The 25,611-nt window shown below is 48.6% G+C and overlaps 2 protein-coding genes across 9 annotated transcripts in view; both read right to left on the reverse strand.

Annotated features, from left to right (window-relative positions):
• ALPK3 (alpha kinase 3) overlaps positions 1-5,807 on the reverse strand; it is a 53,270-nt gene extending 47,463 nt beyond the window's left edge. The window contains exons 1-2 of one of the 2 annotated variants that reach the window (XM_066240177.1): positions 5,531-5,807; positions 1,021-1,059 (exon numbers count right to left, since the gene is read on the reverse strand). In XM_066240177.1, coding sequence (XP_066096274.1) covers positions 1,021-1,059; positions 5,531-5,673 — 182 coding nt within the window. In that variant the 5' untranslated portion in view covers positions 5,674-5,807. The remainder of the gene's footprint in view (positions 1-1,020; positions 1,060-5,530) is intronic. The other variant, XM_066240178.1, reaches the window with a different exon arrangement.
• A 4,085-nt stretch (positions 5,808-9,892) lies between these two features.
• Positions 9,893-25,611, reverse strand: part of ZNF592 (zinc finger protein 592) — a 57,924-nt gene continuing 42,205 nt past the window's right edge. For 6 of the 7 annotated variants that reach the window (XM_066240537.1, XM_066240533.1, XM_066240536.1 and 3 more), the window contains 6 exons: positions 17,287-17,463; positions 16,852-17,011; positions 16,452-16,739; positions 16,122-16,234; positions 15,330-15,465; positions 9,893-13,981 (listed from right to left, as the gene is read on the reverse strand). In XM_066240537.1, the coding sequence (XP_066096634.1) occupies positions 13,463-13,981; positions 15,330-15,465; positions 16,122-16,234; positions 16,452-16,739; positions 16,852-17,011; positions 17,287-17,463 (1,393 nt within the window). In that variant the 3' untranslated portion in view covers positions 9,893-13,462. Of the gene's footprint in view, positions 13,982-15,329; positions 15,466-16,118; positions 16,235-16,451; positions 16,766-16,851; positions 17,012-17,286; positions 17,464-25,611 lie in introns of those variants that run through there. The other variant, XM_066240538.1, reaches the window with a different exon arrangement.

Genomic DNA, 25,611 nt, shown 5'->3' on the forward strand with positions numbered 1-25,611 from the left:
ATCTTAGAGAGATCCCTGATTACAAGTGCCATTTTAACACCGGTTCACCAAACTCAACAAAAAATTAGGTATCAGTTCTGCTGAACCAGTGAGAACCAGCTGAATCCCACCACTGCCTTTCTTCCATCCAGAACACGGTTTATTACTGTTCTCCCCATCAAAGGAAATCAACACAGTAGGTGGCTAATCACACATGTAGACATTATTAGCTATTGAGACTAGTTAGCTACTTAGAAATCCTTCTCTGTGTAAAGAAACTGAAGCCAACTCTCCCCAAATCTACCAGTCTAAGATAAGGACTAAGTGGTGGGAACAGCCAGGAAATGCTCCCAACTTTGATTCTAATAGTCAGTTTAGCCAGGGGTAGAAAGCCCTCCCCAGCTCAGAAAGCAAGAGGACAGTCATTCAATGGGTAAACCCCATTTGTGGCCTGCTCAGGCCCTGCCCTAGCTCTTCAGCAGATCCAGGGAACAAGCTCATGCGGGAATACACTAGCATGGTGTCCCCTGGCCTCACAGAATTCACAGTCTGCAGGGGTGGAGAGGAGCCAAAGGAAAGAAACATTCAGAGTGAGGTGGTAGGAAAACTTAAGGGACTAAAGAAAAAAAAATCAAGGCAGTAGCCATGGTTATAAGATAGACAACAAGGTATCAAACCTAAGTATGTGGTTTCAAAAACCATGAAAACCAAGGATGAAGTGAGTCAAATGACTGGTGACTTCTCGTTCTGGTCCCACGATGCCTCTCCCAGGGGCACAGAGATATATAGTGCAGGCATCTCATAACCATTGCTTATTTCTAGGTCCTTGCACGCCTTTCAAATGGTCCATGCAGGCATCAGTGTGGCCTCTGTGAGACCCATGCTCACGTGAGTACCTCTCATGCCCTCCACCACCCACCCTCCAGACCTCCCCTCACCCCATGCAGCTAGTTAGTGCACAAGCAGTCACCCAAAGGCCCCTCAATGTCCATACCCAGAGTAAAAAAGCAGTCAGAGAAATGTAATGCAATGTGCATTTACCTTCCAGAGCTGGGGTGAGACAACCGGCTGCTTGATAAGCTAAGCAAAAACAGCAAATGGAATCATTAGGCCAAAAAAGCAAGGAGAGGAGGAGGCGAAATCAACAACAGTCCGCAAAGTATTAACCGGTCATCATCTGGGACCCAAAGGCCTTTCTATTAAAAGGGACCAGCTGTCTTAGTTGGCCTATTCCAGTTAGCAAGTGGCCTCACCAATGGACATCAGTCTATCTGAAACCAAGAGCTCATTAAATGCAGCAGAGTCTGGGGAAATGGTTAGGCAGAAAGGAATCCCATTGGGGCTGTGCTTTGAGAAAGGTGTGTCCCAGGCATGTCAGTCACTAACCCCAGTGCGGGGGTGGGGGGCTTAGCATTGCCTGCCAGCTCCTAAACTCACAGCACACCAGCCCACCACCCTGGGGCAGCCCCTGCTGCAACCCTTAGCCTTTTGGGGAAAAGAGCCCCCATTCCTGGAAATCCCCTAACAGGCTGAGAAGGAGACAGGTGGCTTGGAGAACACCGATTAATGTGTTAAAAGTTCAGTTAAAGAGGCCACACAGGCAAACCAGCTGGGACAGTGAAGAAAAGGGATAAAACAAAGCAGTTAATTCAGCAGGAGCCAGGAGGCACCCAACTCAGTCAGACCAGCAAAAGGCCTATTATGCCTAGAGCCCTGACCATCCCTTCTGCCCCAGGGCAGCTGAGAGTGTGGGTACTAGCTGGGGGCTGTGTAGGCCACTGGGGGTTGAGGACGACCCACCTAGGCCTGGCCGTTAGTGGAAATCCAGCCCACTTGGTATGAGCCAACTTTTACCTCTCCCTTCATCTTCCAAACACAACATCTGCAGTGAAGTCTAGAGCCCCCATCTCCCAAGGCTCTTTGGGAGACCTCAGGGGCCACCCCATCCACACACTCCTTGCAGCTGTCCCTACCATGGGACTAGCTCTCTCTTCATTGTCAGCAGCCCAGCCTGCTCAATGGCCTTCGCAGTCTACATCTCTAACCACTAGAAAGCTCCATTGACAGTCTTTCTCTTTATAACCAAAAACCCAAACTCATCCTCTACCTGAAAACATGGCTTCTGCTCCAGTGCTGGTGGCTGTGTTTACCACCAGCACTCCCCCAAACTCTGAAGTTCTCAACCTGCCATTCTGGACTCCTCTCAGATTAAGTCATCAATACTTCTTGGCCCTTCTTTCTCCCTTTCTATTCCTGCTATTGTGTTCTGATCTACACTCTGGCTCCATATGTGATGACCACCTCAACCCCCTTCTCCTTCACCCCTCATAACACACCCTTCCTCTGAAAAAAAAAAGTTATAGTCCCTCTACCATATATTATACTGAGTCTCTACTCCTTGACTGGGCACATAGGGCCCTCCCTGATCTACTCACACCCACACTACAACCATGGTTCTCTGCTTCCCAACACTCAGGTTCTACTGTAATCAGGCCTGTCCCTACCTGGCATGACACATCCATTCGTGGCCTCTGAGTCCTCACTTTTGTCCTCCTTCTTGGAAAGCCCTCCCTCTTTCCTTCTGCTCAACTAAATCCTGCCCACCCAGCCTTCAAACCTAGCTCTTTTTGTAGCTTCTACAGCCCCTAGCACAGTGCTAGGCATCTGGTAGGTATTCAACAGCTATTTCATGGAAGGAATAAAGAGACAAAAAGAGGGAAGAGGAGGGAGAGAGGGAGGGAAGGAAGGAAAGGAAGTGCATCTTTCAAACAGGAAGGGTCCTGCCCCACCCCCTGCCCCGAAGAAACTGCTGCTCCAGAAAAGATGGAAAGAAGAAAGCAAGAATGCAGCTGCCTTTGCTCAGAGCTTTAAAAGTCCTCTCGAGGCAGCGTGGGAGGAATCTCCCATGGTTCCAAGGCACTGGCCAACTCCATTCTTTCCTGACCATGAACTTCCTTTGCCTTTTTCCTCAGAATCGAGAGATTTCTCCTTTGGTGGGTCTGGATTTCTTCCCTGGGAAGCAGAGGGAGAGAATCAGCTAATTCAGAGAGGAAAATGACATTCCACAGCTTCCACCTGTAAATGGGCAAGGACTGAGCTAGAAGAGTGACCCCCTCCCTGGTTCTCTCCAGGGCTGGTTGAGATGCTCTGCTCCCTGGCCCCATTGTCCTGCTTTCTTTAGGCCCCACCCTTACATCGTCAGCCAGGTCAGGAGGAATCCTGGACAATGGAGGCACCATATCTTCAGAAGGTGGAAAATATGACTGTGTCCTGCTAATTGGGCCAGAACCAGGCTCAGGGAGCTCAAAGGCATAGAATTCCCCATTTATTGACTCCGTCGGGGTCAGAATCAGAGTTTTCAAGTGTTGGGGCAGAAAGGCCTAAAAGAGTTCTTAATGCCACCTTCATTTTAAAGGATAGGAAGTCAGGGCTCAGGAAGGAAAGGTCTCTTCATAAAGGATAGAAGTGGGCCTGTGAAGAACCAAAACTGGCCTTGAAAGCTAGGGGTCTCTCATCTTTCCTGGCTTTCATACATTCTGGGCCATAAAAGGCCCTTGGAAAGGCCTCGGTTTCCCTGAAAGCCCTAGATAACCTGCCTGATCTAAGCAGAGCAGGTGTTACAAAGTTGTCTGTTGCTAATATCCTACGTTCTAATGCCTCTCTGAACTCACTTGGTGGACCAGAGCTTCTGAAAAATGAAGGGGCAGGGACTTGAGTGTCCCTCAGAAATTAGTTAGCTATAACTGATTCCATCCAACTATGGTTGCTTAACTTACTCTAGCCGACACAGGCCTACTCAGGCCCCTCCTGTCTATAGGGGTGAAGTTCCAGAGGGTGGCCTTCGTAGGAGGCTGGACCTACAGTTTGGTAGGACTATATATATGTTGGATCTCTAACCCCAGTGGGCATAAGAAATACCTTTGAGCTGACTATGAAGTGGAAACCCCTCCAGGGTCGTGCACAAAAAGATAGGTTCTAGACCTGGGCCAAGACTCCTGCTCAGCCAGGCAGCTGGAGAGTGAACACAGTATCCACTCTCTAGCCTTTTTCCTAACAGCCCAGATCCCTGGCCCTCCACTTCTGGTGGTTTTCAAACCACCCTTTCTCCCCTTCCTCCATTGCTGTCTCCAAGAAAGACCTGCTCCTCTCTCCTACTTGTTCCACTGTAATCGACAAAGGCCAGACATGGGAGGCAAAGCTCAGGTAAGTCACTGTCACAAGTGTGAGACAAGTGTGAGGTTCCTACAGCTTCACCATCGACTGGAACGAGTGGCCAAATTTCACTCCAGTTTTTTTGTAGAGCCGGTAATTAGGAGGAAGGGGCATTCTTTCCTGGCTGCCAGGGGCCTTGTCCAGACTGACTCAGTCCCTAACACAAGCCCTCAGCCCTGCTCCAGACATGTGACACCATTTGACGAGTTTTATGCAGAAACAGGTTCCGGTTACATTTGAACTTTCCGAACTCCAAGGTCAACAGAACTCAGCCAATTCACGAGGAAGTGCCTGGGACTTTTCCTAAATGTCCTTGATGCCTATTTTTGTGCTGTTTTAGGAACTGAGGACAAGAGGTGTCCAGACAGCTTCTCAGCGTGGCTGTTTTCTCCACCACAACAAGCCAAGTTCTGTTGGCTGTGACACCACCACTATCCCAATAGCCTACCTTCACAATTCCCTTTGAAAAATATGCTCTGACTTGGAGGAAAACTGAGCTGCCCACCGTGGTAAGGAAGTGTCCGTTTCCATGGCAATGCACATACATGTTCCTGTGTGTCTGTGTGCCTCTAAGTGCCTGTCTGCTTCTCCACTGTCTATCTGTGTCTCTATACCTGTAGTAACCCAGGTTCTAAAACAAAGCGCCCACACCTTTGTAACTCTCGGAAGAGGGGTAATGGGCACATAGGTTCAGCTTCTTCCTTGGCATCCTGCTCCCCCCAAACTGGACAGGGCGATTGGCTCCCTCTGAATCACAGCTTGAGACCTTCAGACAGGGCCAACCAGCACCCCATCCCATCCCATCACCTCATCAGCCCCCATAAAGATCCCACAGAGTCCCGGGCCCAGAGGAAAAACCCCACTGGCGTAAACTTACTTCTTCCGGTGACTCCCGCCCAGGCTAAGAGCCCCACTCCGGCGTCCCCCTTTCGCTCCCCCACATCCCCACACCCTGGTCCCCCCACCTGATGTATGCTCTCCCCTCCCTTCCAGCCCGGGAGGAATTTCAGGCGCCCTTATCGCTCACTGTGGAATCCGAGGCCAGGCAGTAGCCATTACTGGGTGAGGGGCCATGGGGCAGGAGGGAGGCAGGGGAGAGAGGCCCTTGTGAAATCGCCCCAGGAGGCCCTGTCTCCTCTTGCCCCTCGACCCTCGAGTTGCGCGAGGTCTGAGGCCCACGGGCTGTCAGGGCCCAGGAGGGACCCTGAGGGACGTGAAGGTCCCTGTGGCCTGGCCAAGTCCCAGGCTCAGGCCTCCGGAGGCCGGTCCCCACCCTGGACCTTGCTGCGGCCTCGGCCCTCCCGACGCGCGGCCCGCCGGCCCCCTGGCCGCCACTCACCTGGTCTCAGGCCGCACACTGAGCAGGTAGCTGCGGCTGGCGGGGCTGGGGGTCCACACGGGCCCGTCGTCTTCGCGGTCGCCCCGGGCCCAGGCCCGTCCCCCCGCGCCCCAGGCTCGGCTGGGGGCCCTCCGCGAGCCCATGCTGCCGCCTGGCCCGGCCCGCCGCCACCCTACCCTGGCCCCGTGCGCCCTCCGGCCCGCGCACCGGCCGCCGCTCCCGCCCGTGGCTGACGCGGGCCCCTATTTATAGCCTGGGGACGGCTGTCACCTGCTGCTGTCCCTCCCCCGGCTGGCTGGGCGGCCCGCCGCGGCCTCTGAGACGCGGGGGGACGCAGGGCAGGCTCGAGGGGACGACTGCGGTCCGCGGCCGCTCCCTCAGCGGAGGCTGCTCCCTCGGCGACGGCCGAGGTGCGCGCCGTGTCCAAGCGCGGGGCCGCCCGGCGGCGGTGCAGGGGCGCGGAGGGTCTCCGGGGCGCGGGGCCCCAGGCTGCGGCCCGCTGCCCGCTCCGCTCCCGTCCGCTTTGCGAACGTGGAGGCTTGAGCTCTGGACTTCGGCGAAGCCGAAGGTGCTGAAGTACCGAGGAGCTGTGTGGAGGGTGCGAGGCAAGCCCTGCGAGACCAGAGGCCCGGGAGAGGGAGGGGTCAGGAGGCTGCTCCGAGTTCAGGAGCTCGGGAGGGCCCCTCTTCCAGGCAGCACCCCGGACTGACCCTAGCCTAGTCAGGGGCTGATGGTCCAGCACTTGGCCAAACTTGCATACCTGTGAGCGACATCAGCCGCCTAGGAGACCAGAACATCTCTGGCTATGTATCTTCCCTCCATTATCTAGCACAGATTAGGGGCTCAATAAACACTTCTGAAGTAATTGAATCTGCTTCTTCACCCCTTCAGACTCCCAGAAAAACAATCATTCACTAGTTACTGAGAGCAAGGGTCCACGTCTGCTTCTCTACAACTCTCTAACCCAGGGGTCGGGAACCTTTTTGGCTGAGAGAGCCATGAAAGCCACATATTTTAAAATGTAATTCCGTGAGAGCCATACAACGACCCGTGTACGTTAGGCATTATCCAATAAAAATCTGGTGTTGTCCTGGAGGACAGCTGTGATTGGCTCCAGCCACCCGCAACCATGAACATGAGCGGTAGGAAATGGATTGTAATACATGAGAATGTTTTATATTTTTAACGTTATTTTCTTTTTATTCAAGATTTGTCTGCGAGCCAGATGCAGCCATCAAAAGAGCCACATCTGGCTCGCGAGCCATAGGTTCCCGACCCCTGCTCTAACTCTTTCCTTACCACCATCTCCCCACTCCCATCACCTGTCCTTTTTTCCCCATTTGTGTGTGTGTGTGTGTGTGTGTGTGTCTGTATGTGTTTGACAGAGAGACAGAGAGAAGGAGAAATAGGGACAGACAGGAAGGGAGAGATGAGCAACATAAATTCTTCATTGTGGCTTCTTAGTTGTTCATTGATTGCTTTATCACATGTGCCTTAAACCCCCCCCCGGGGGGGGGGGGACTACAGCAGAGCAAGTGACTTTGGGCTCAAGCCAGCAACCATGGGGTAATGTCTATGATTCAACGCTCAAGCCAGCGAACCCACACTCCAGCGGGATGAGCCTGCACTCAAAGAGACCTCGAGTTTTCGAACCTGGGTCCTCTGCATCCCAGTCCGATGCTCTATCCACTGTACACAGGTCAGGCTCTCCTTTCCCCATTTAAAAATCATTTTCAAAGCCCTCCTCAGAACCAGTCTAGGGTAGAAGAAGCCTTCTTCCTAGCAAAGAGCTTCTTAGAAAGCAGAACACACCCTCCCCCTTTCTCAGATACCAAAACTACTCAGCCCTATTTATGCATAATGAGTCTTAGGACAAATTTCCAAGCAAATTGGTCTAAGCTTTATATAAGAACTAGAAAACTCCAGAGAAAAAATAGGAAGTCTATACAGTGGGTTATAATTGAAAGGAGAGGCCGAGAAACAAAGGAATTTCCCAATGTAGTGAAAGCCAGATCAAAGAGCAGCTTGATCCCTCTCTTCAAGCATCAAAGGCAGCCCTAACCCAGCAGCTCATTTGGTTCCAGTTCATCCCCATACACCAAGGTTGTGGGTTCAATACTTGGTCAACTATCTGTCCATACATGATTAGATATAATATCATGCCCACCTATAAAACGAGATGGTGCTACTGATCTACTGTCACTTGAGCGCTGTAGGACGCAGGTTGGGTGGGCTTTACCCAGTTAGAATTGACTTAAATGGCTTTATCATATCCTTTTGCCTCATTTTCCATGCAATCAGTTAAACACATGTTGATTTGTTAGTATTCAAGCACTTAAAAATCAATTTGCAAATAATATTATTTTTAAAAATAGAATATTTTAAAGGCCAATACACCGAACTAGCTCAAGAACTCATCCGAACCTAGGTCCCTGCTGAAAAGAGATCTGGCTAACAGAAGGATTTGAAGATGTCTGGGAATAATCAAGTAAACAGTTTAAACTTTTAAAGCCTTGACAATAGCCAAAAGAAATAGGTACTCATGAAAAGCTAGAACTCTACCTGAAAAAGCATAAATCTGATGCAAACTGAAATACAAATAATTGCAAATAAAAGTGATACTGCCTTGAGGGGCCGAGGCAGAGTAGGAGGGGTCTTTTCCATTTTGGGATCTATCTAGGCAAATAGATAAATAAATAAATAAATAAATAAGACAAACAAAAAAGGAAATTCAGTAAGAGTTCCTGCCTTTGAGAAGTTGTTCTCTATTTTGCCATAAACATACACAAGAACTAGAAGATAAACTCTAGCCAGGCTCACAATCCTCAGAGATTTAAACCAACCTCCCCACTTGACAGATGCAAAAACCGAGGCCAAGACAGATCAGATGACTTAGTTACAGAACCCTGACTGGAACCTGGCTTCTGATTGTATCATTCGATCACACTTCCAGTGAGGTTAGTGAAGAGAAATAGGGATGAATACTGAGGAAATATTTCTGCAGAAGTAAAAAGCTATATGCTCAGTACTCTTCCCTTCAATGAAGGAAATGGGTAAGTAAATTATGTTGATTTGAAAATTCTTAGTTATTGAAAATGATTAAAAGATGATGGAGAAACATGAAAATGTCCAGGCATAATGTCAAGTAGAAAAAAGTGGGGTACAAAATCCCAAGCAATGCAGTGAATGGAATTCATTCACACCTGAGTGAATCTCAGCTCTACCCCTTACACTATGGCTTTTGGGAAATTACTCCACCACTATGAATCTCCAAAAGAGTAACAGTATCTGTCTCATAGGAGTGTTGTGAGGCTAAAGAGAATGAATGTGAACACAATGTTTGTCATACAGAAATGTTCGATGTTAACCACTGTTGTCATAATAATAGCATAAATTCAGCTATGAACTGAACAAGAATTGAAAAGTGGTACAAAAATGAAAACAACTGCAAAAGTGAGACAAGATTATAATTATGCATGTTTTTGTTAATTTTCTCTAATAATTCTGTATCATTTCCAGTAGGGAAAAGCAACTTTAATATTTTTATTTTATTTTTTATTTATTCAATTTAGAGAGAAGAGGGAGAGACAGAGAGAGAGAGAGAGAAAGAGAGAGAGAGGAGAGACAGAAGGGGGGAGGAGCTGGAAGCATCAACTCCCATATGTGCCTTGACCAGGCAAGCCCAGGGTTTCGAACCGGCGACCTCAGCATTTCCAGGTCGACGCTTTATCCACTGCGCCACCACAGGTCAGACGGGAAAAGCAACTTTAAATAGGGACCTCAAAGAAATCCCACACTTGGCACCTGGGACCCCTGCTCCCAGCTACAGCTGCTGTCAGATGGTAGAAAAGGTCACCAATGACCTAAGTCCCTTAGAGCAGTGGTCCCCAACCCCCAGGCCGCGGACCAGTACCAGTCCATGGGCCATTTGGTACCGGTTCGCAGAGAAAGAATAAATAACTTACTTTATTTCCGTTTTATTTATATTTAAGTCTGAACGATTTTTTTAAAAAATGACCAGATTCTCTCTGTTACATCCGTCTAAGACTCACTCTTGACACTTGTCTCGGACACATGATACATTTATCCGTCCCACCCTAAAGGCCGGTCCGTGAAAATATTTTCTGACATTAAACTGATCCGTGGCCCAAAAAAGGTTGGGGACCACTGCCTTCGAGGAGATAAGGGGATAAAGAAGCATGTTGTAGAATCTGGAAGATCTTGCCTTATTCAGATCAGACCCTGAGAAAATGTGATTCTTCCATGCACACATTCATTCATTCACTTCCTCAAACATTCTTTGAACCACTACTGAATGCAAGGAACTGTGCTAGAGACATTTAAAAAATCAGACCCACTAGATGAGTTTGGAATAATCTCCATTATATACATGAAAAAAAGCAAGCTTCAGAACACTGTGTATAGAATGCTACCATTTGTATTAAAAATAGATATATAAATATACATATTTATAAACTTATAAATGCATAGAATTGCTCAGAAAGGATACACAAGATTATAGACAACAGCGATTACCTCTGGAGAGGGGATGGGGGACTGAAGGCTGATCTCCATTAGGAAGCTTACTCCTTTTTCATTGTATACGTACTCTTTTGTATTGCTTGGATGTCTTACCCATGTATATGTATTAATTTTTCAAAACATAAAAAAATTTTAAAACAAGTAAAATAAGGTGTGCTCAGTGCTGAATATGCAGTGGTGAACAGGGCAGGCGGGAATGGGAGGTAGGGTCCTCAGTCTCCGGGAAGGCAAAGTGTGTTGAACTTGCTGAGCCACAAGCTTAAGTATTCAAAACCCAAACTGTTTACATAAGTTAAGGGAACAGTTCTTTCTACACACTCAATGAACTTATAGTAATTCGGCATATCATTTTACAGAGATAAAGCAGTTGGAAAATAAATACTAGTCATTTGTCAAGCCTCGGCATGTATTAAATTGTAGTTTCCATGAGGGTGGGGATTTTATCTGTTTAATTTGACCAGGAGAGCACTCCAACTAATGTGCAGATAAGTGCTTCTTACAGCAAGCATTTCCTGATAACAAATGATAACACAACCATTAAAAACACCTTAAAAAAGAAAAAGATCAAAAAGATATTAGACCCTGAGGGAACCATGTTCCCTGTGAGGGTTAGGCAACCTTTTCTGATATGGCCCCTCCAAAAAGGATGGTCTTCAACGGGCAAGTTAAATCCCTATGAGAATCAAAGGTCACAGAGGCACTGCCTGTGCTTTTGTTGTAAATGTGATGTACACGGCTCTCCTTGGGATGACAAGGCACAGACTGACTCCAAAGAGAACCTGGCACTCCAGCCACCGGGGAGGTAGGAGAGTGGCTGTCTGGATGGCTGCAAACCGGACAAGCTGGCGGCTGGCCAAAGCAGCTGAGTCACTCACGCAGCACAGTTGTTGACACCATGGGCTTTATAACCAGACAAGCTTGACTCAGCACCATTGCTTACAGGTGGCCTGGCAAGTTATTTAACCTCTCTTGAGCCTCAGTTTTCTTCTCTGTTCAATGGAGGATAACTGTGAGATCACTGTGACAACTACATGAGAATCACTAGAAAGTATTTAGCAAGATACTGGGCATGCAAGCAGGGCTTAAAGTGCTACTGTCATCAGGGTTACTAAATAATGAAGGTGTCCCAGATCCATCGTAACTTACCATTAACATCCAAGTCTGAATGGCAGGCAAGGCGTCCTCTACCCTCTCTGCCCTGAAGTGACAGTAAGACTCCCTCACTTTTGTATAATGTTTCATAATCTAGGACATGCTTCTGGCACTCATCATCTCATAAAAGCCAGAGAAGGAAGTTGGGTGGGAATGACAATCTGTTTTGAAGGAGTGGGGCCAGTGAAGTTAGAGGCTTTGTTAGAGCTGGTTACGGGCAGCCCCGGCTGCAGCAGACCCAGGTTTCCTGGTACGTGGCTCAACATCCCTTCCACGCCACTCTGTTCTCAGGAAGGAGAGATGGATCTGGGGTCAGGACAGGTGGTCAAATCTGCAGTTTCACCGCCTCCTCCCCACTCCAGTGACTACTGTTTCTGGGCAGGAAGAGACTCAGCCATCCATTTCAAACCTTTCTACCACCCCCCTCTTTGAGTTCTTCCTGTGAATGGGACCAGGGCGCCCTGCAACTGGAATGACATCGAAGTTGGAGCGAGCTCTGGCTTCGCAGGCAGCCGGAACCAGGCCCGGCACGCCCTCACTGCCTCCCTGAGCAGAGACATGGTGGCCTTGCCAGGTATAGCAATCATTAAACAGCAGAGTCTCTGTTCAAAGGCAAGCACTAACCTTTCCCAATGTCGTTAGTATTTCCACTAAAAATGTGGCATTTGATAGAGAAAGAAAATGACTTTTGTCTTCCATTATGAAAAGGTCAAGCACATTTATCTGACTTAATGATCTAGAACTGATATTCAATGCCTCCTTTGAAAGATCATCTCTAAGAACTCAGCCAGCACTCACTTCCCTTTGCTGCACTGGACCCTGTCGGCAGGTCCCATGTCCCACCCAGGCAGGGCTGCAGCAGCCCCCTGGGTCAGAGGTCAGAGGACACCCCCCACAGGGCCTGCTCCTTGTGCTGGGTCAGGCCCTAACTCTGCCGTCAGTGAAACAGCAGCCCAACCTCAAATATCTAATCCCAATTCTGTGATACCCATGGCACAGGCAGTACCAAGGCCTCCTGAACACTGCAAGAAAGGTACAAAAGTCCTCCCTCCAGTCTCAGGGTTCTCTTAGGTTGAAAATCCATTTGGAAGAGACATGAAGGTGCCCAGAAAATTTCCACAGGCCCTAAAGCCGATGCTGCTAGCCCAGGGGAGACATTGAAGGTTACTCTTGACCAGCATTAAGACCTTCCCTCACGCCTTCAGAGGTCTCAAGAGAATCAAGTCCCAGGGTCCTGGTTTCCCAACCACAGCTCCAGAACCTAGAGGACCTTCCTTGGAGAGCAGCAACACTGTTCTCTCTCAGAAATGGGACAATGAGGGGCATCTGGGAAAGACCCTTGAGTGGAGCAGGGTGGGGCCAGGCTCACTTGAAGAGGAATACAAGAGCCCACCTGCGTAGTAAGAAGAATTTTTTATTTGAAATAGAGTCTGAGCAACATGTGTAGCCGAGAAGAGGAGGGGCTGGTCTGCCTTGAGCAGCAGCCTCTCTAATGGCACAGGAGCAAGAATACAAATGTCCCAACGTCTGTGTGCCCCGAACCTCACTTGTCAGGAAAGGCAGGATGGCTGCAGGACAAGGAGCACACGCCTTCTGAAGGGTCTGCCCCTCGCTGCCTGCCTGCCTGCCTGGGCCACACTTCTGCACCCCGGGTTCCAAACACAAGTGTGCTGCAGAAGTTTGTCCCACCCACAGACAGGATGAGCCAGTGTGACAATCAATTCTCCAGGACTGTTTCCAGGGGAAAGAATCAGAGAAGACAGGAAGGAAGGGCAAGGTGACCAGGGCCTTTGCCAGGCCAGGCTGGGCAAAGCTCTCCAAGAGGGACTGTGCCAGCTCCTCTCATCCCCCTTCTCAGGCTCTGACCACCCAGAGAGCTCAGAGGAGTCCCTTGACTGAAGGCAGCAGGTGGGGAGCCTCCCAGAAGAGCACAGCGCTGAGGGGTTTCAGGTGGAGTGGACAGCACTGGGGTTGGAAGGATACAGACAAGAGTCGGGGTACCAAGAAGCAGCACAAAGCCATAAATAACAGAAGTAAATTCATGTCTGTGAGGGTCCTGGGCAACCCCGCATCTCCCGGGGCTGGAGCACACCCAGCTCCCCGCAGCTCAGGGCAGACCCTGCTCCAGGGCACTGCCCGCCACACTCACACCGGGCAGAGAGGTTTGTTTTCCACTGTCCACACAGCAGGTGCGGCACGCCACAGCACCACCTGACCGCACATACTGCCGGCCTCTGGTCACGCCCGAGGGGACGGTGCATGGCTGTCCTGATCCTGAGAGGCCTGTGGTTGACGCCGAGCATCATAGGCACCATCCTCCTCAAAGGCCTGGCCCAGTGATCTCCTGGCCTCTGGGTCGCCTGACAAAGGCTCACCGGTACATTCTTCCAGTCCATTTTCCCTGGTCTCCATGGATACCTCCTCCCCGGAGCCCTCCTCTGGCTCCGCAGCCTCCACTGCCGCCTCGGCCGCCTCCTCATCCTCCTCCTGGTCTCTCACCTTGTGGACGATGAAGAGGTGGCGGCTGAGGGAGCTGGCGGAGGTGTAGCACAAGCCGCAGAGGAGACACTGGGCTGTGGAGCTGTCCACCTGGTGCTGAGGTATGTGGCTCTGAAACTCGAGCCCCGAGTCTGTGGCAAAGCTGCATTTTGCACACTGGAAAAGGGACTTGTGCCTCTTGATGGAGGAGACGGTCACGCCGTTGCTGGTGCCTGGAGCATCCGCCGCCCCGCTGACCCGTCTCTTCAGATGGTTCACCTGAAGGGGACACAGCATGAGCCGAGTCCAGGCTGAGCCTAGCCCAAGACAGGAGCCCCCAGACATGACCAGTGCAGCCCAAAGCCTCGCAGAATCTCCACCCAGGCCAGAGTTATCCTAGCCATGAACGCTGGTTTAGCTTTGCTTTGTTTGGGGGCTTTGTTTGCTTTCTGTAATGTAACCTATGCTTGTGGCACGACATTCCAAAGATACAGGAAAGGCATGGTGATTACTTCCCTCCAGCCCATGCCCAAGGCCTGATCTCCAGAGAACACCGCATCACCGGGCTGTGGCTCCTCCAAGGAGGACTCTATGTGTACACAAAATAAAACTGCTGTCTTTTACACAATGATAGCGTTACATGCACACTTTTCTTCGCCCTGCTCTTTTCATGGCACAACATGACTGACACTTGTTTCCATGAATCCTAGACAGAGGCCACGCTTTCCCAACTGTGGCAAATGAACCCAGCATGGGGATGAACAGTCCCCACTAGCAGACTTGGTCGAGTTCCATCTTTGTCAAGTGCACAGTGCTGCAGTGAACACACTGCTTTGTGCCCAAGGCCAAAGATATGACAAATCCAAGAAGCTGGCTGCATCAAAGGGGGTATGCTTCAGACGGGAGGGGAGGGGCTGCATTTTAATCACAGACAGATGTTGCCAAAATGCCAAGTGACACTCCACCTGCTGTGTGTGAAAGGGCCTTTGCTGACCAGGGAAAGTCTCTCAACAGCCAAGAAAGAGTATCTTGGAACTCCAGCTCTCAGCATTTACCAGACATGCCAGGCCCCTCTGAGGAGCAGGCAGCCCCTACCATGAGGCGACAGTGAAGAGGGAGGCCAGGCTGCTCCCAAATCAGCAGAAATGGGAATGGGCATGGAACATAGATAAGGCCACAGGACAAGGGTCCAAGAGAACAGAAGAGGGACGTTGGAGTATGGCTCCTCCCATAACTAGCAGGGTCAGCCAAGCATGGCCATCGTCACCAGGTAGTCAGTCCCACCAGCCCCCTCCTAGGACTACAATGAAGCAAAAGCAGGCTAGTGTGTGAAAGGTCCCCCATGTCACTGAGCACAGCCCACCGCTAGGGAAGGGTTCAGTAACAGGGAGACAGCAGGAACAAGAGGCCATTGGGCTGCCTCAAGGGCCTTTGTCCCTGTCCTTTACTTGTGTACAGTCCCAGGTGGGTCACACAGAGCTTGAGAGTGACATACATTGAGGAAAGTTGTTACTGCTGGTTGTGGCATGACTGCATAACAAATGGGTGCCCTGTGGCCTTCCTAGTGCTCCTCCAGCTCTAGGCCTCATGAGCAAGCTGCTCCAGTGGAGAGGGATCCCACACTTACCTGAGGGGAATGTCTACCCGGAGGTCTGACTTTGGACGTCTGGCTCAAATCAGGGTTTCTGATACCATGCATAAGGCTGATGTGGCTCTCCAGGAGGGAGGGCCGAGGAAAGCTGGGGCTGTCCTCTGTGCAATACCTGCAAACAAACAACCAAAGAGATCGTGTGAGCTGACAGGCCGCAGAGCCCAGCAGAGCCAGGCAGGCCTAGCAGGCAGGCAGGAGTGGATGCTGCTTCTGGCTACAGGGGAGAGAGTTTGGAGCAGACGGATAGCAGGCTGGGTGGTCCTCAGACAGGCTAGGGAATGCTGCATCCTCCCCAGAGAAATCTAATCAGCAAGACAGCCAAGGTGACAGACAACAGCAAGTCAGAATATTTGCACTGGCCCTTGGCCATGATCTTACTTTACACTGCCTGATATCACTGCCCAGAGGCCCGAGTGCTGGGCTGGTGGTCAGCATGAAAGGCCAGTGTATGTGCTGAAGGATAGAGTGCTGACGGGGCTCAGGGTCACACACTCCTCGTATACCTCAGGGCCCTTCACCAATGACAAGCAATGTAGCCCCAGGTTAGTGAAGTGGGAAAGGGGGGTGCCGGGGGCCCCCCAGGTTCTGGAAGCTGGTTTCTGACCTGCCCTGCTTTCTAATCTAGCCACAAAATTTTCCCATTTTCCATTCAGAAACTTGCTTATCTCTTGCCTTTCTTCCCTGACCTCAGAGCAGAGAAAAGCCCCGAGGTGCCATGGACAGTCTTTTTGGATGTCAGGCCTCCTGGTTTCCCCTCTGCAGACTCACCCACACGTGTAGACTTTCTTGACAGTGTCATGGTTGTTGCGGATGTGCTTGCGCAGGCTACTGGGGGTGTGGAAGGACTGTTCACATTGCCGGCACGGGTACCGCTTCAGCATCTGCAAGTGGTCACAGAAAGCAAAGCCTCAGAGCTGTAAAATAGCTCTAGGTGCACCTTTGTTCTCAGATGACACAGACAGAAAGGACATTCCAACCTGAAAAGCCGCAGAACCCACCCTGCTCAAAGCATCAGAAATCCGAAGGGGTTGGCCACAAAGGGACCCCATAGAAGTCCAGAGAATCCGGCACACACTGTGACCCTGGGATTGCACTTACCCGACCATGGCTCTTTTTCATGTGGGACACATAGCTCTCCCGATCAGGAACCCACTCCTGGCACTCCTGGCAGGTCCAGCCAGTGCTCCGCAGCCGGGGCTTGCCCTCAGCCCTGCGATGGGCCTCGGGCCTGCCCCAGCGGCTAGGTGGCAGGGAGCTGCCCCGAGCAGCCACGCTAGTGGCAGGGGCCTCAGTGGAAACTCGAGAACCAGGACGGCTTGATGATGTGTCTGCTGATGACTGAAGGCTTGACAGCTCATCCACATTTCGAGGAACACCGTGGATGCTCTGGGGATGGGGAGAGCGATTACTGACTGGGCAAGGGGAAAGAGGCACAGAGTCAGACCCCTGGCCCAAGGCGTGTGCCCTCCTCCCAACCTCCTCCCCCAGGGCCACCCACCTTGACATGCTGCATCAGATCCGGCTTCTGCAGGAACAAGAGCGGGCACTCAGGGCACTTAAAGACGCCCACCTGTGCCTTGCTGGCATTCTGGTAAAAATGCTGCTGAATGTGCCTCTTCTTGTTGAAGACCATTTCACAGGAGCACTGATACATGAGCCTGTGAGACAAGCCCCAGGGTGTAAGGTGGCCAAGGTTCTGCTGGCAGAACCACACAGCCCTCCATCCTTTCTCTGCTATCTCTGAACCAGGGTCAGGTTTGGCAAAGCACTACTCTGAGCCAGTGCGAATAATCCCCAGCCTCAGGTGTCTTCAGTGGACTCCAGACATCTCTGCCACTAGCCCTGTTCCCAGTTCATCCAAACACCTCCCCCTCCAGCACCCAGGCCACTAGACTCCACCCCACAAGCTTGCTGGCCCTGAAGCTGTACTCACTGGGAGGGTTTGTGGGGCTGGGTGGGGTGCTGGGTGGTGCAGTGGTCCGCAGTGCTGCTGGCAGTCTTGAAGGCCATGGGGCAGAAAGCACATTTGTGGAAAACCTGGCAGTGTCTCTCCTGGATGTGGCTTTTCAGCAAGGCCAAGGTCAGGTGGACAACCCCACAGTGGATGCACCTGAATGACAGAGGTGGTGGGTAGGGGACAAAGGTCAGACCCTGAGTGGCTCTGGAAGAAGAGGAATGGAAGGCAGAAACAGAGCTGTCTCGGGACATTCCCTCCAGCACTCAGTCTTCCTTTCTTCACCTGTACATCCTGAGAGCCTGCCTGCTTCCCTCTGGCACAATATGTAGCCCAGGGCTCCCCCAAGCCCAAGGCTATGTCTGATAGAGAAGGGAGGAGAAACCCTCCCCACCCATCGTTGGACAAAGGATACTACTCTTTTCTAAAACAAAAACTTGAGCACAGAGAAGAGAAGTTGGTGGGGGTAGAGAAAGAAGGGAGTAGTTCAAAAATGACAAACAGTATTCATTTAATGTCGTACAACTAACTGCAGGAGTCCAAGAGAAAGTTCAGGAAGCTGCAGAAAGCCTGTGCCTTTCCACAGGCTGGTACTCAGTAAACAGGGATAGCCACTGAATAAAAAGCAGTTAAGAAATGCTATGCTCTCCATGACAACCACATTAAAACAAATGGCCCAGAGCCCAGGAAGAAACATTTTAGTCTGACCAGGCGATGGCACAGTAAAAGGAGAATCGGACTGGGGCATGGAGGACCCAGATTTGAAACCCCAAGGTTGCTGGCTTGAGCACAGGTTCACCAGCTTGAGCACGGAGTCGCTGGCTTAAGCATGGGATCATAGACATGACCCCTCGGTCACTGGCTTGAACCCAAAGGTCGCTGGCTTGGAGCCCAAGGTCGCTGGCTTGAGCAAGGAAGGGGTCACTATCTCTGCTACAGCCCCCGGTCAAGGCACATATGAAAAAGCAATCAATGAATCCTTAGCTAAGGAGACTCAGGAGCCACAACAAAGAATTGATGCTTCTCATCTCTCTTCTCATCTCTCTGCCTTCCTGTTTGGTCTGTCCCTATCTGTCCCTCTCTGTCACAAAAAAAACAAACACACACAAAAAAAACACTCTAGAGCAGCACTGTCCAGTACCATTTGCTGTGATGATGGAAATGTTCTATACTTCACTGTACATGTTGCTGTTCAAATTTAAATTAATAAAATAGTTATACTGGCCACATTTTAAGGGTTCGGTAGCCACCTGTGGCTGGTACCACCCTTCTGGACCACGCAACTCCTAAGTGTTGTGATATCTCCTTGGTGGGACCATGGATAGCTTTTTGTTTCTCCCTAGCACTACCAACTTTGCTTATTTGTTTCTCCCTACCTTTTCCCATTTCCTGATTTTTGTTTAGTGAATATATCATTTTTTATAATGTATAAACCGAAACAATTTTCCTGAAATTGAGGTTGTGTTGAACTTTCCCTCCCTCCCTCCCTTCCTCCCTCCTTCCCTCCCTCCCTCTTTCTTTCTTTCTTTCTTTCTTTCTTTCTTTCTTTCTTTTCTTTTCTTTTCTTTCTTTTCTTTCAAAGGAGGGAAGATGGAAATACTCCTGCATGCACCCCAACCAGGAGCCACCCAGCAACCCCCATCGGGGCCGGTACTCACAACCAAGGTATTTTTAGCGCCTGAGGAGGAGGCTCCATGGAACCATCCTCAGCGCCTGGGGCCAACACACTCGAATCAATCAGCCATGGCTGCAAGAGAGGAAGAGAGGGGAGAAGCATATGGTCGCTTCTCCTGTGTGCTCTGACCAGCAACTGAACTCGAGACTTCTACACACTGGGTCAACACTCTACCACGAAGCCAACTGGCCAGGGCCGGACCTTCTTTCAACTTCAAATATCTCTCTATAAATGTTGCCTTTCCTTTCTTCAGTATGTGACCTGTCTCCATGCCAAGCTGCATCCACCCAGGTTCCTAGACCCTCTCATGTGTTCAGTCTTTCCTCCTGCCCCCCATAAACACACACAGATCTCCTGTATATGAGAAAACACCCTTATCTTCCTTTTGTCACAAAATTGGCTGTAATATTATCTGCCTCTGTACCCTTGACATCTAGTAGGCTATAGAAGAGAAGCTGTGACTTTACTGAAAAGAAAGACACACTTTCACTTAAGAATTCTTTAACTCCAATATTTTTTTCAGTTTACAAAATTATCCCATTTTCACAATCCACATAAATCATCACAGAATCCTGACCAACCATTTTGTTTTTCTTTCTTCTGTTTGGGAGAGTCTGGAGGAGAGAGTAGGGATTATAGAATCACCTTTGCAAACTTATTAGGCATGAGGAGCAGCCCACAAAATCAGAAAGTTGTTTGTGATGAACTCCAAGGAACACTCATTACTAAACCTGTACATGCTGTAGAGTTTCTATACAAAGTACTGACTTACTTATAATTTACTTTTCTTGCTGTTCAATAAATAATGACCAACTTCTAGCACACAGAAGTATTTCCATAAGGTATTGTGAGGAGAAAAGAAATCCATTATTTCCAAATCCATTCACAGGGCCGGCTCCACCTGAGATGTGTAAGGAATAGATCTTAAGTGGCCTTATTTGTGCAGTCTGACCAAACTTCTGCAGGAACGATGTAAATATCCTCTTCAAAAAACAACTGAAGCCTGACCAGGTGATGGTGCATTAGTGGATAGAGCATTAGACTCGGACACAGAGGACCCAGGATTGAAATCCCAAGGTTGCCGGTTCGAACATGGGCTCACCAGCTTGACTGTAGGGTCGTTGGCTTGAGTGTGGGATCATAAACATGACCCCATGGTCACTGGCTTGAAGCTCAAGGTAGCTGGCTTGAGCCCAAGATGGCAGTCTTGAGCAAGGGGTCACTGGCTCTGCTGCAGCCCCCGGTCAAGGCACATATGAGAAAGCAATGAATTAACAAAGAATTGATGCTTTTCATCTCTTTCCCTTCCTGTCTGACCCTATCTGTCTCTCTCTCTCTGTCTCTTTCTCTCTGTCGCTAAAAAACAACAACTGAAAATATATCTTATTTACCTAGTAGACATATTCTTCAAAGAAACCACCCTGAAAATAACACCATGAAAAAGTAAAAGAATACTTGCCAGCCTGGCCAGTTACCTCAATAGGTTTAGTCTCATCTTAAAACAAGGTTGCGGGTTCGATCCCTGGTCAGGAACACAAAGAAAGCAACCAAAAAATGCACAACTGAGTGGAACAATAAATGCTTCCCTTCCCCCTCCCCTCTCTCTGTTTTCCTAAAAATCAATAAAAATTAAGCCCTGGCTGGACAGCTCAGCTGGTTGGAGCATCGTCCTGGAGCATGGTGGATGCCAGTTCGATTCCCCGATCAGGGTACATAGAGGACCAGCTCAATGACCCTGTCTCTCTCTCTCCCTGCCTCTCTCAAAAAAAAACCCCAAAAACAAACAAAAATACTTGCCGCCTGACCAGGAGGTGGTGCAATAGATAGAGCGTCAGACGGGGACACAGAGGACCCAGGTTCAAGACCCTGAGGTCACCAGCTTGAGCGCGGGCTCATCTGGTTTGAGCAAAAGCTCACCAGATTGGACCCAAGGTCACTGGCTCGAGCAAGGGGTTACTCGGTCTGCTGAAGGCCCGTGGTCAAGGCACATATGAGAAAGCAATCAATGAACAACTAAGGTGTTGCAACGCGCAACGAAAAACTAATGATTGATGCTTCTCATTTCTCTGTTCCTGTCTGTCCCTGTCTATCCCTCTCTCTGATTCTCTCTGTCTCTGTAAAAAAAGAAACAAAAAAAAAACCCTATAGTAATACCTACAGAACAAGAGAAAATATTTGCAATCATGTATCTGACAAGGGACTTGTATCCAAAATGTATAAACTACTCTTACAATACAGTAATAAAACAAATAACCCAATTAAAAATGGGCAAAGGATCTGAATAGACATTTCTCCAAAGAAGATATTCAAATATCCAAAAAACACATGAAAAGATGCTCAACACCATAAACCATCAGGAAAAGGCAAATCAAAACCAGAGTGAGGCACCATTTACACCCACAAGGATGGCTAGAATCGAGTCAGACATAACAAACGGCAAGGATGCAGAGAAATCAGAACCTTCATGCTCTTCTTGTACAACCACTCTGGGAAACCATCTGGCAGCTGCTCAAAAAGTAAAACTTCGAGCCTGACTGGTGGTGGCGCAGTGGATAGTGTCGACCTGGGATGCTGAGGTCCCCGGTTCAAAACCCCAACATCGCCAGCTTGGGCATAGGCTCACCAGGTTGAGTGTGGGGTCACTGGCTTGGGCATGGGATCATCAATATAATCCCATGGTCACTGGCTTGAGTCCAAAAGTCACTGGCTTGAAGCCCAAGGTCACTGGCTTGAGCAAGGGGTCACTGGCTTGGCTGGAGTCCACCGGTCAAGGCACATACAAGAAGCAATCAATGAACAAATGAAGATGCCACAACTACTACCAGTTGATGCTTCTCACCTCTCTCCCTTCCTGTCACCCTCTCTCTCTCCTCCCCCCAACCAAAAAATAAAACTTCGAGTTATCATATGACCCCTATTCTACTCCTAGGTTTGCAGCCACAAGAACTGAAAACATATATCCACACAAGAACTTATACAGATTTAAATGCAAGTCACGAAACCATAAAAATCTTGTAAGAAAACATAGGCAGTAAACTCTCCGATATCTCTTACAGCAATATTTTTACCCATATATCTCTATGGGCAACTGAAATAAAGGACAAAATAAACAAATGGGACTATATCAAACTAACAAGCTTTTGCACAGCAAAAGACATCATTAAAAAAATAAAAAGACAACCTACACAATGGGAGAACATATTCACTGATACGTCTGATAAGGGGTTAATAGCCAAAATTTATAAAGAACTTCTAAAACTCAACAAAAGGAAGGTAGACAATCCAATTGAAAAATGGGCAAAGGGCCTGACCAGGCAGTGGCGCAGTGGATAGAGCATCGGACTGGGATGTGGAGGACTCAGGTTCGAGACCCCGAGGTCACCAGCTTGAGCGCAGGCTCATCTGGTTTGAGCAAAAGCTCACCAGCTTGTACCCAAGGTCGCTGGCTTGAGCAAGGGTTACTCGGTCTGCTGAAGGCCCGCGGTCAAGGCACATATGAGAAAGCAATCAATGAACAACTAAGGTGTCGCAACAAAATACTGATGATTGATGCTTCTCATCTCTCTCCGTTTCTGTCTGTCCCTATCTATCCCTCTCTCTGTCTCTGTTTAAAAAAATAAATGGGCAAAGGTACTAAATAGAGAAGACACTTCTCCAAAGAGGACATACAGATGGCCAATAGGTACATGAAAAAAATGTTCAACATCACTAATCATCAGAGAAAGGCAAGTTGAAACCATAATGAGATACCACCTCATATCTATCAGAATGAATCTCATTAACAAATCAACACACGCCTGACCAGGTGGTGGCATAGTGGATAGAGTGTCGGACTGGGATGAGGAGGACCCAGATTCGAGACCCTGAGGTCACCAGCTTGTACACGGGTTCATCTGGTTTGAGCAAAGCTCACTAGCTTGGATCCAAGGTCACTGGCTTGAGCAAGGGGTTACTTGGTCTGCCGTACCCCCCTGGTCAGGGCACATTTGAGAAAGCAATCAATGAACAACTAAAGTACCACAATGAAAAATTGATGCTTTTCATCTCTCTCCCTTCCTGTCTGTCCCTATCTATCCCTCTCTCTGACTCATTCTCTGTCTCCGTAAAAAAAAAAAAAAAAAAATCAATACACAAGTGCTGGCGAGGTGTGGAGAAAAGGGAACCCTCCTACACTGCATGGAAAACAGCATGGTGCTTCCTCAAAAATTTAAAAATGGGCCTGACCTGTGGTGGCGCAGTGGGATAAAGCATCGACCTGGAACGCTGAGGTCGCCGGTTCGAAACCTTGGGCTTGCTTGGTCAAGGCACATATGGGAGTTGATGCTTCCTGCTCCTCCCCCTTCTCTCTCCCTCTCTGTTTCTCTCTCTCACTCCTCTCTCTCTAAAAAATCAATAAATAAAATATTTTTTTAAAAAAAATTTAAAAATGGAACTGCCTTTTGACCCAGCTATCCCACTTTTAGGAATATATTCTAAGAATCCCAAAACACTGATTCAAAAGAAGATATGCACCCCCATGTTTATTGCAGCATTGTTTACAATAGCCAAGATCTGGAAATAGCCCGTGTCCATCAGTGGATAAATGGATAAAAAGCTGTGGTACATATGTACACAATGGAATACTATGCGGCTGTGAAAAAGGAAATCTTACCTTTTGCGATGGCATGGATGGACCTGGAGGTTACTATGCTAAGTGAAATAAGATAGGCAGAAAAAGAAAAATATCATATGATCTCACTTATATGTGGAATGTGATGAACACAATACACTAAGGACCAAAATAGAAACAGAGGCAGAGTCACATGGAATGAAGGACAGCTGTCAGAGGGAAGGGGGATGAGGGGACAGGATCAAAGAAGGTAAAGAGATTAGCCAAATTATATATGTGTAACATATAAACACAGATAACAGGGCAGAAAGTCGCAGAGGAAAAGGGGGGTTGCAGGTAGGGATAGGGAGAGGGGGTTCAGGGGGTAAGATGAGAATGGAAAGAGACTTTGCATGAGGCATGGGGGGTCGATGTGGGGGGTGAGGGTGTTACAGTAAGTGGGACACTTGAAACCATGTTAACACAGTAAATAAATTAAAAAAACTCATACATAAATACTCAGTAGCAGAATTTTTCATAATGGCCAAAAGGTGCTTATCAACTGATGAATGGATAAACAGTATGTGGTATATACAAACAATGAATTCAGCCGTAGAAAGGAATAAAGTGCTAATATATGTTACAACATAGATGAATCTTGAAAATATTATGCTAAAAGCGCATATTATATGATCCATTTATGTGAAATACCCAAGAGACAAAGCTATAAGACAGAGTAAGTTAGTGGTTGTTTATGGACTGGGAGGATGAGAGCATTGTGAATATATGGTGCTTTTGGGGTGATGAAAATGTTCTAAAATTGCTTGTGGTAATTGCACAACTCTGAAAATACTGAAAACCATAGGATTGGTTTAAATGTGTGAATTGTATGGCATATAAATTAAATCTGAATAAAGCTGTTACCAAAAAATATATTAAAAGTAGAAGATCTTAGCTGTAATGAAAATAGTAGATCTTAGCTGTAACGAATAGTGTATCAGTGTGTGTGTCTTTTGAATTCAACAATAAATTACTAAAGATTTTAATGTCCATTATCTTTAGTAATACCTTTCCAGCTGAATCACAATATATTTCTAGCTGACATTCTTTACAAAAAGGCTTGAAAAACTAAATTGCTTTTGAGGCACTGTTTCTTTTTACTCTTCTAGAAGAAAGTAAAATAAAATAATTAGAAAACAAAAAAGAATCTATTAATCCATCTGTGTTATTGGAAATTTCTTGGGTTTGTGATTTAAAGACAGGCCCTGGTCAGTTTGCTCAATGGATAGAGTGTCAGCCTGATGTATGGACATCCCGGGTTTGATTCCAGTCACAGCACACAGGAGAAGCAACCATCTGCTTCTCTACTTCTCCCCCTCTCTTTCTCCCCTCCCCCCCACAGCCATGGCTCATTCAAGCAAGCTGGCCCTGGGAACTGACCTCACCTCAGACGCTTAAATAGCTCAGTTGACAAGCAACAGAGCAATGGCCCCAGATGGGCAGAGCATCACCCCATACACGGCTTGCCAGGTGGATCCTAGTTGGGGCACATGCAGGAGTCTGTCTCTTTGCCTCCCTGCCTCTCACTTAATAATAATAACAACAACAACAATAATAATAATAATGAAGATTCAAAGATAGGCCCTGGCCAGTTGGTTCAATGGATAGAGCTTTGGCCCAGGTTCAAACATATGGATGTCCCAGGTTCAATTCCTGGTCAGAGCACACAGGAGAAGCAACCACCATCTGCTTCTCTCCCCCCCCCCCTTCCCCTTCTCTCCCTCTTCCTCTCCCACAGCCAGTGGCTCAACTGGTTTAAACATTGGCCCAGGTGCTGAGGATAGCTCGGTTGGTCCCAATGTGCCAGCCTCAGGTGTTAAAAATAGCTTGCTTGCCTGACCAGGCAGTGGCGCAGTTAATAGAGCATCGAACTGGGATGCCGAGGACCCAGGTTCAAGACCCCGAGGTCGCCAGCTTGAGCACAGGCACATCTGGTTTGAGCAAAAGCTCAACACCTTAGACCCAAAGTCGCTGGCTCGAG

This window comes from Saccopteryx bilineata, chromosome 7 (assembly GCF_036850765.1).
Source record: "Saccopteryx bilineata isolate mSacBil1 chromosome 7, mSacBil1_pri_phased_curated, whole genome shotgun sequence".
NCBI lineage: Eukaryota > Metazoa > Chordata > Mammalia > Chiroptera > Emballonuridae > Saccopteryx > Saccopteryx bilineata.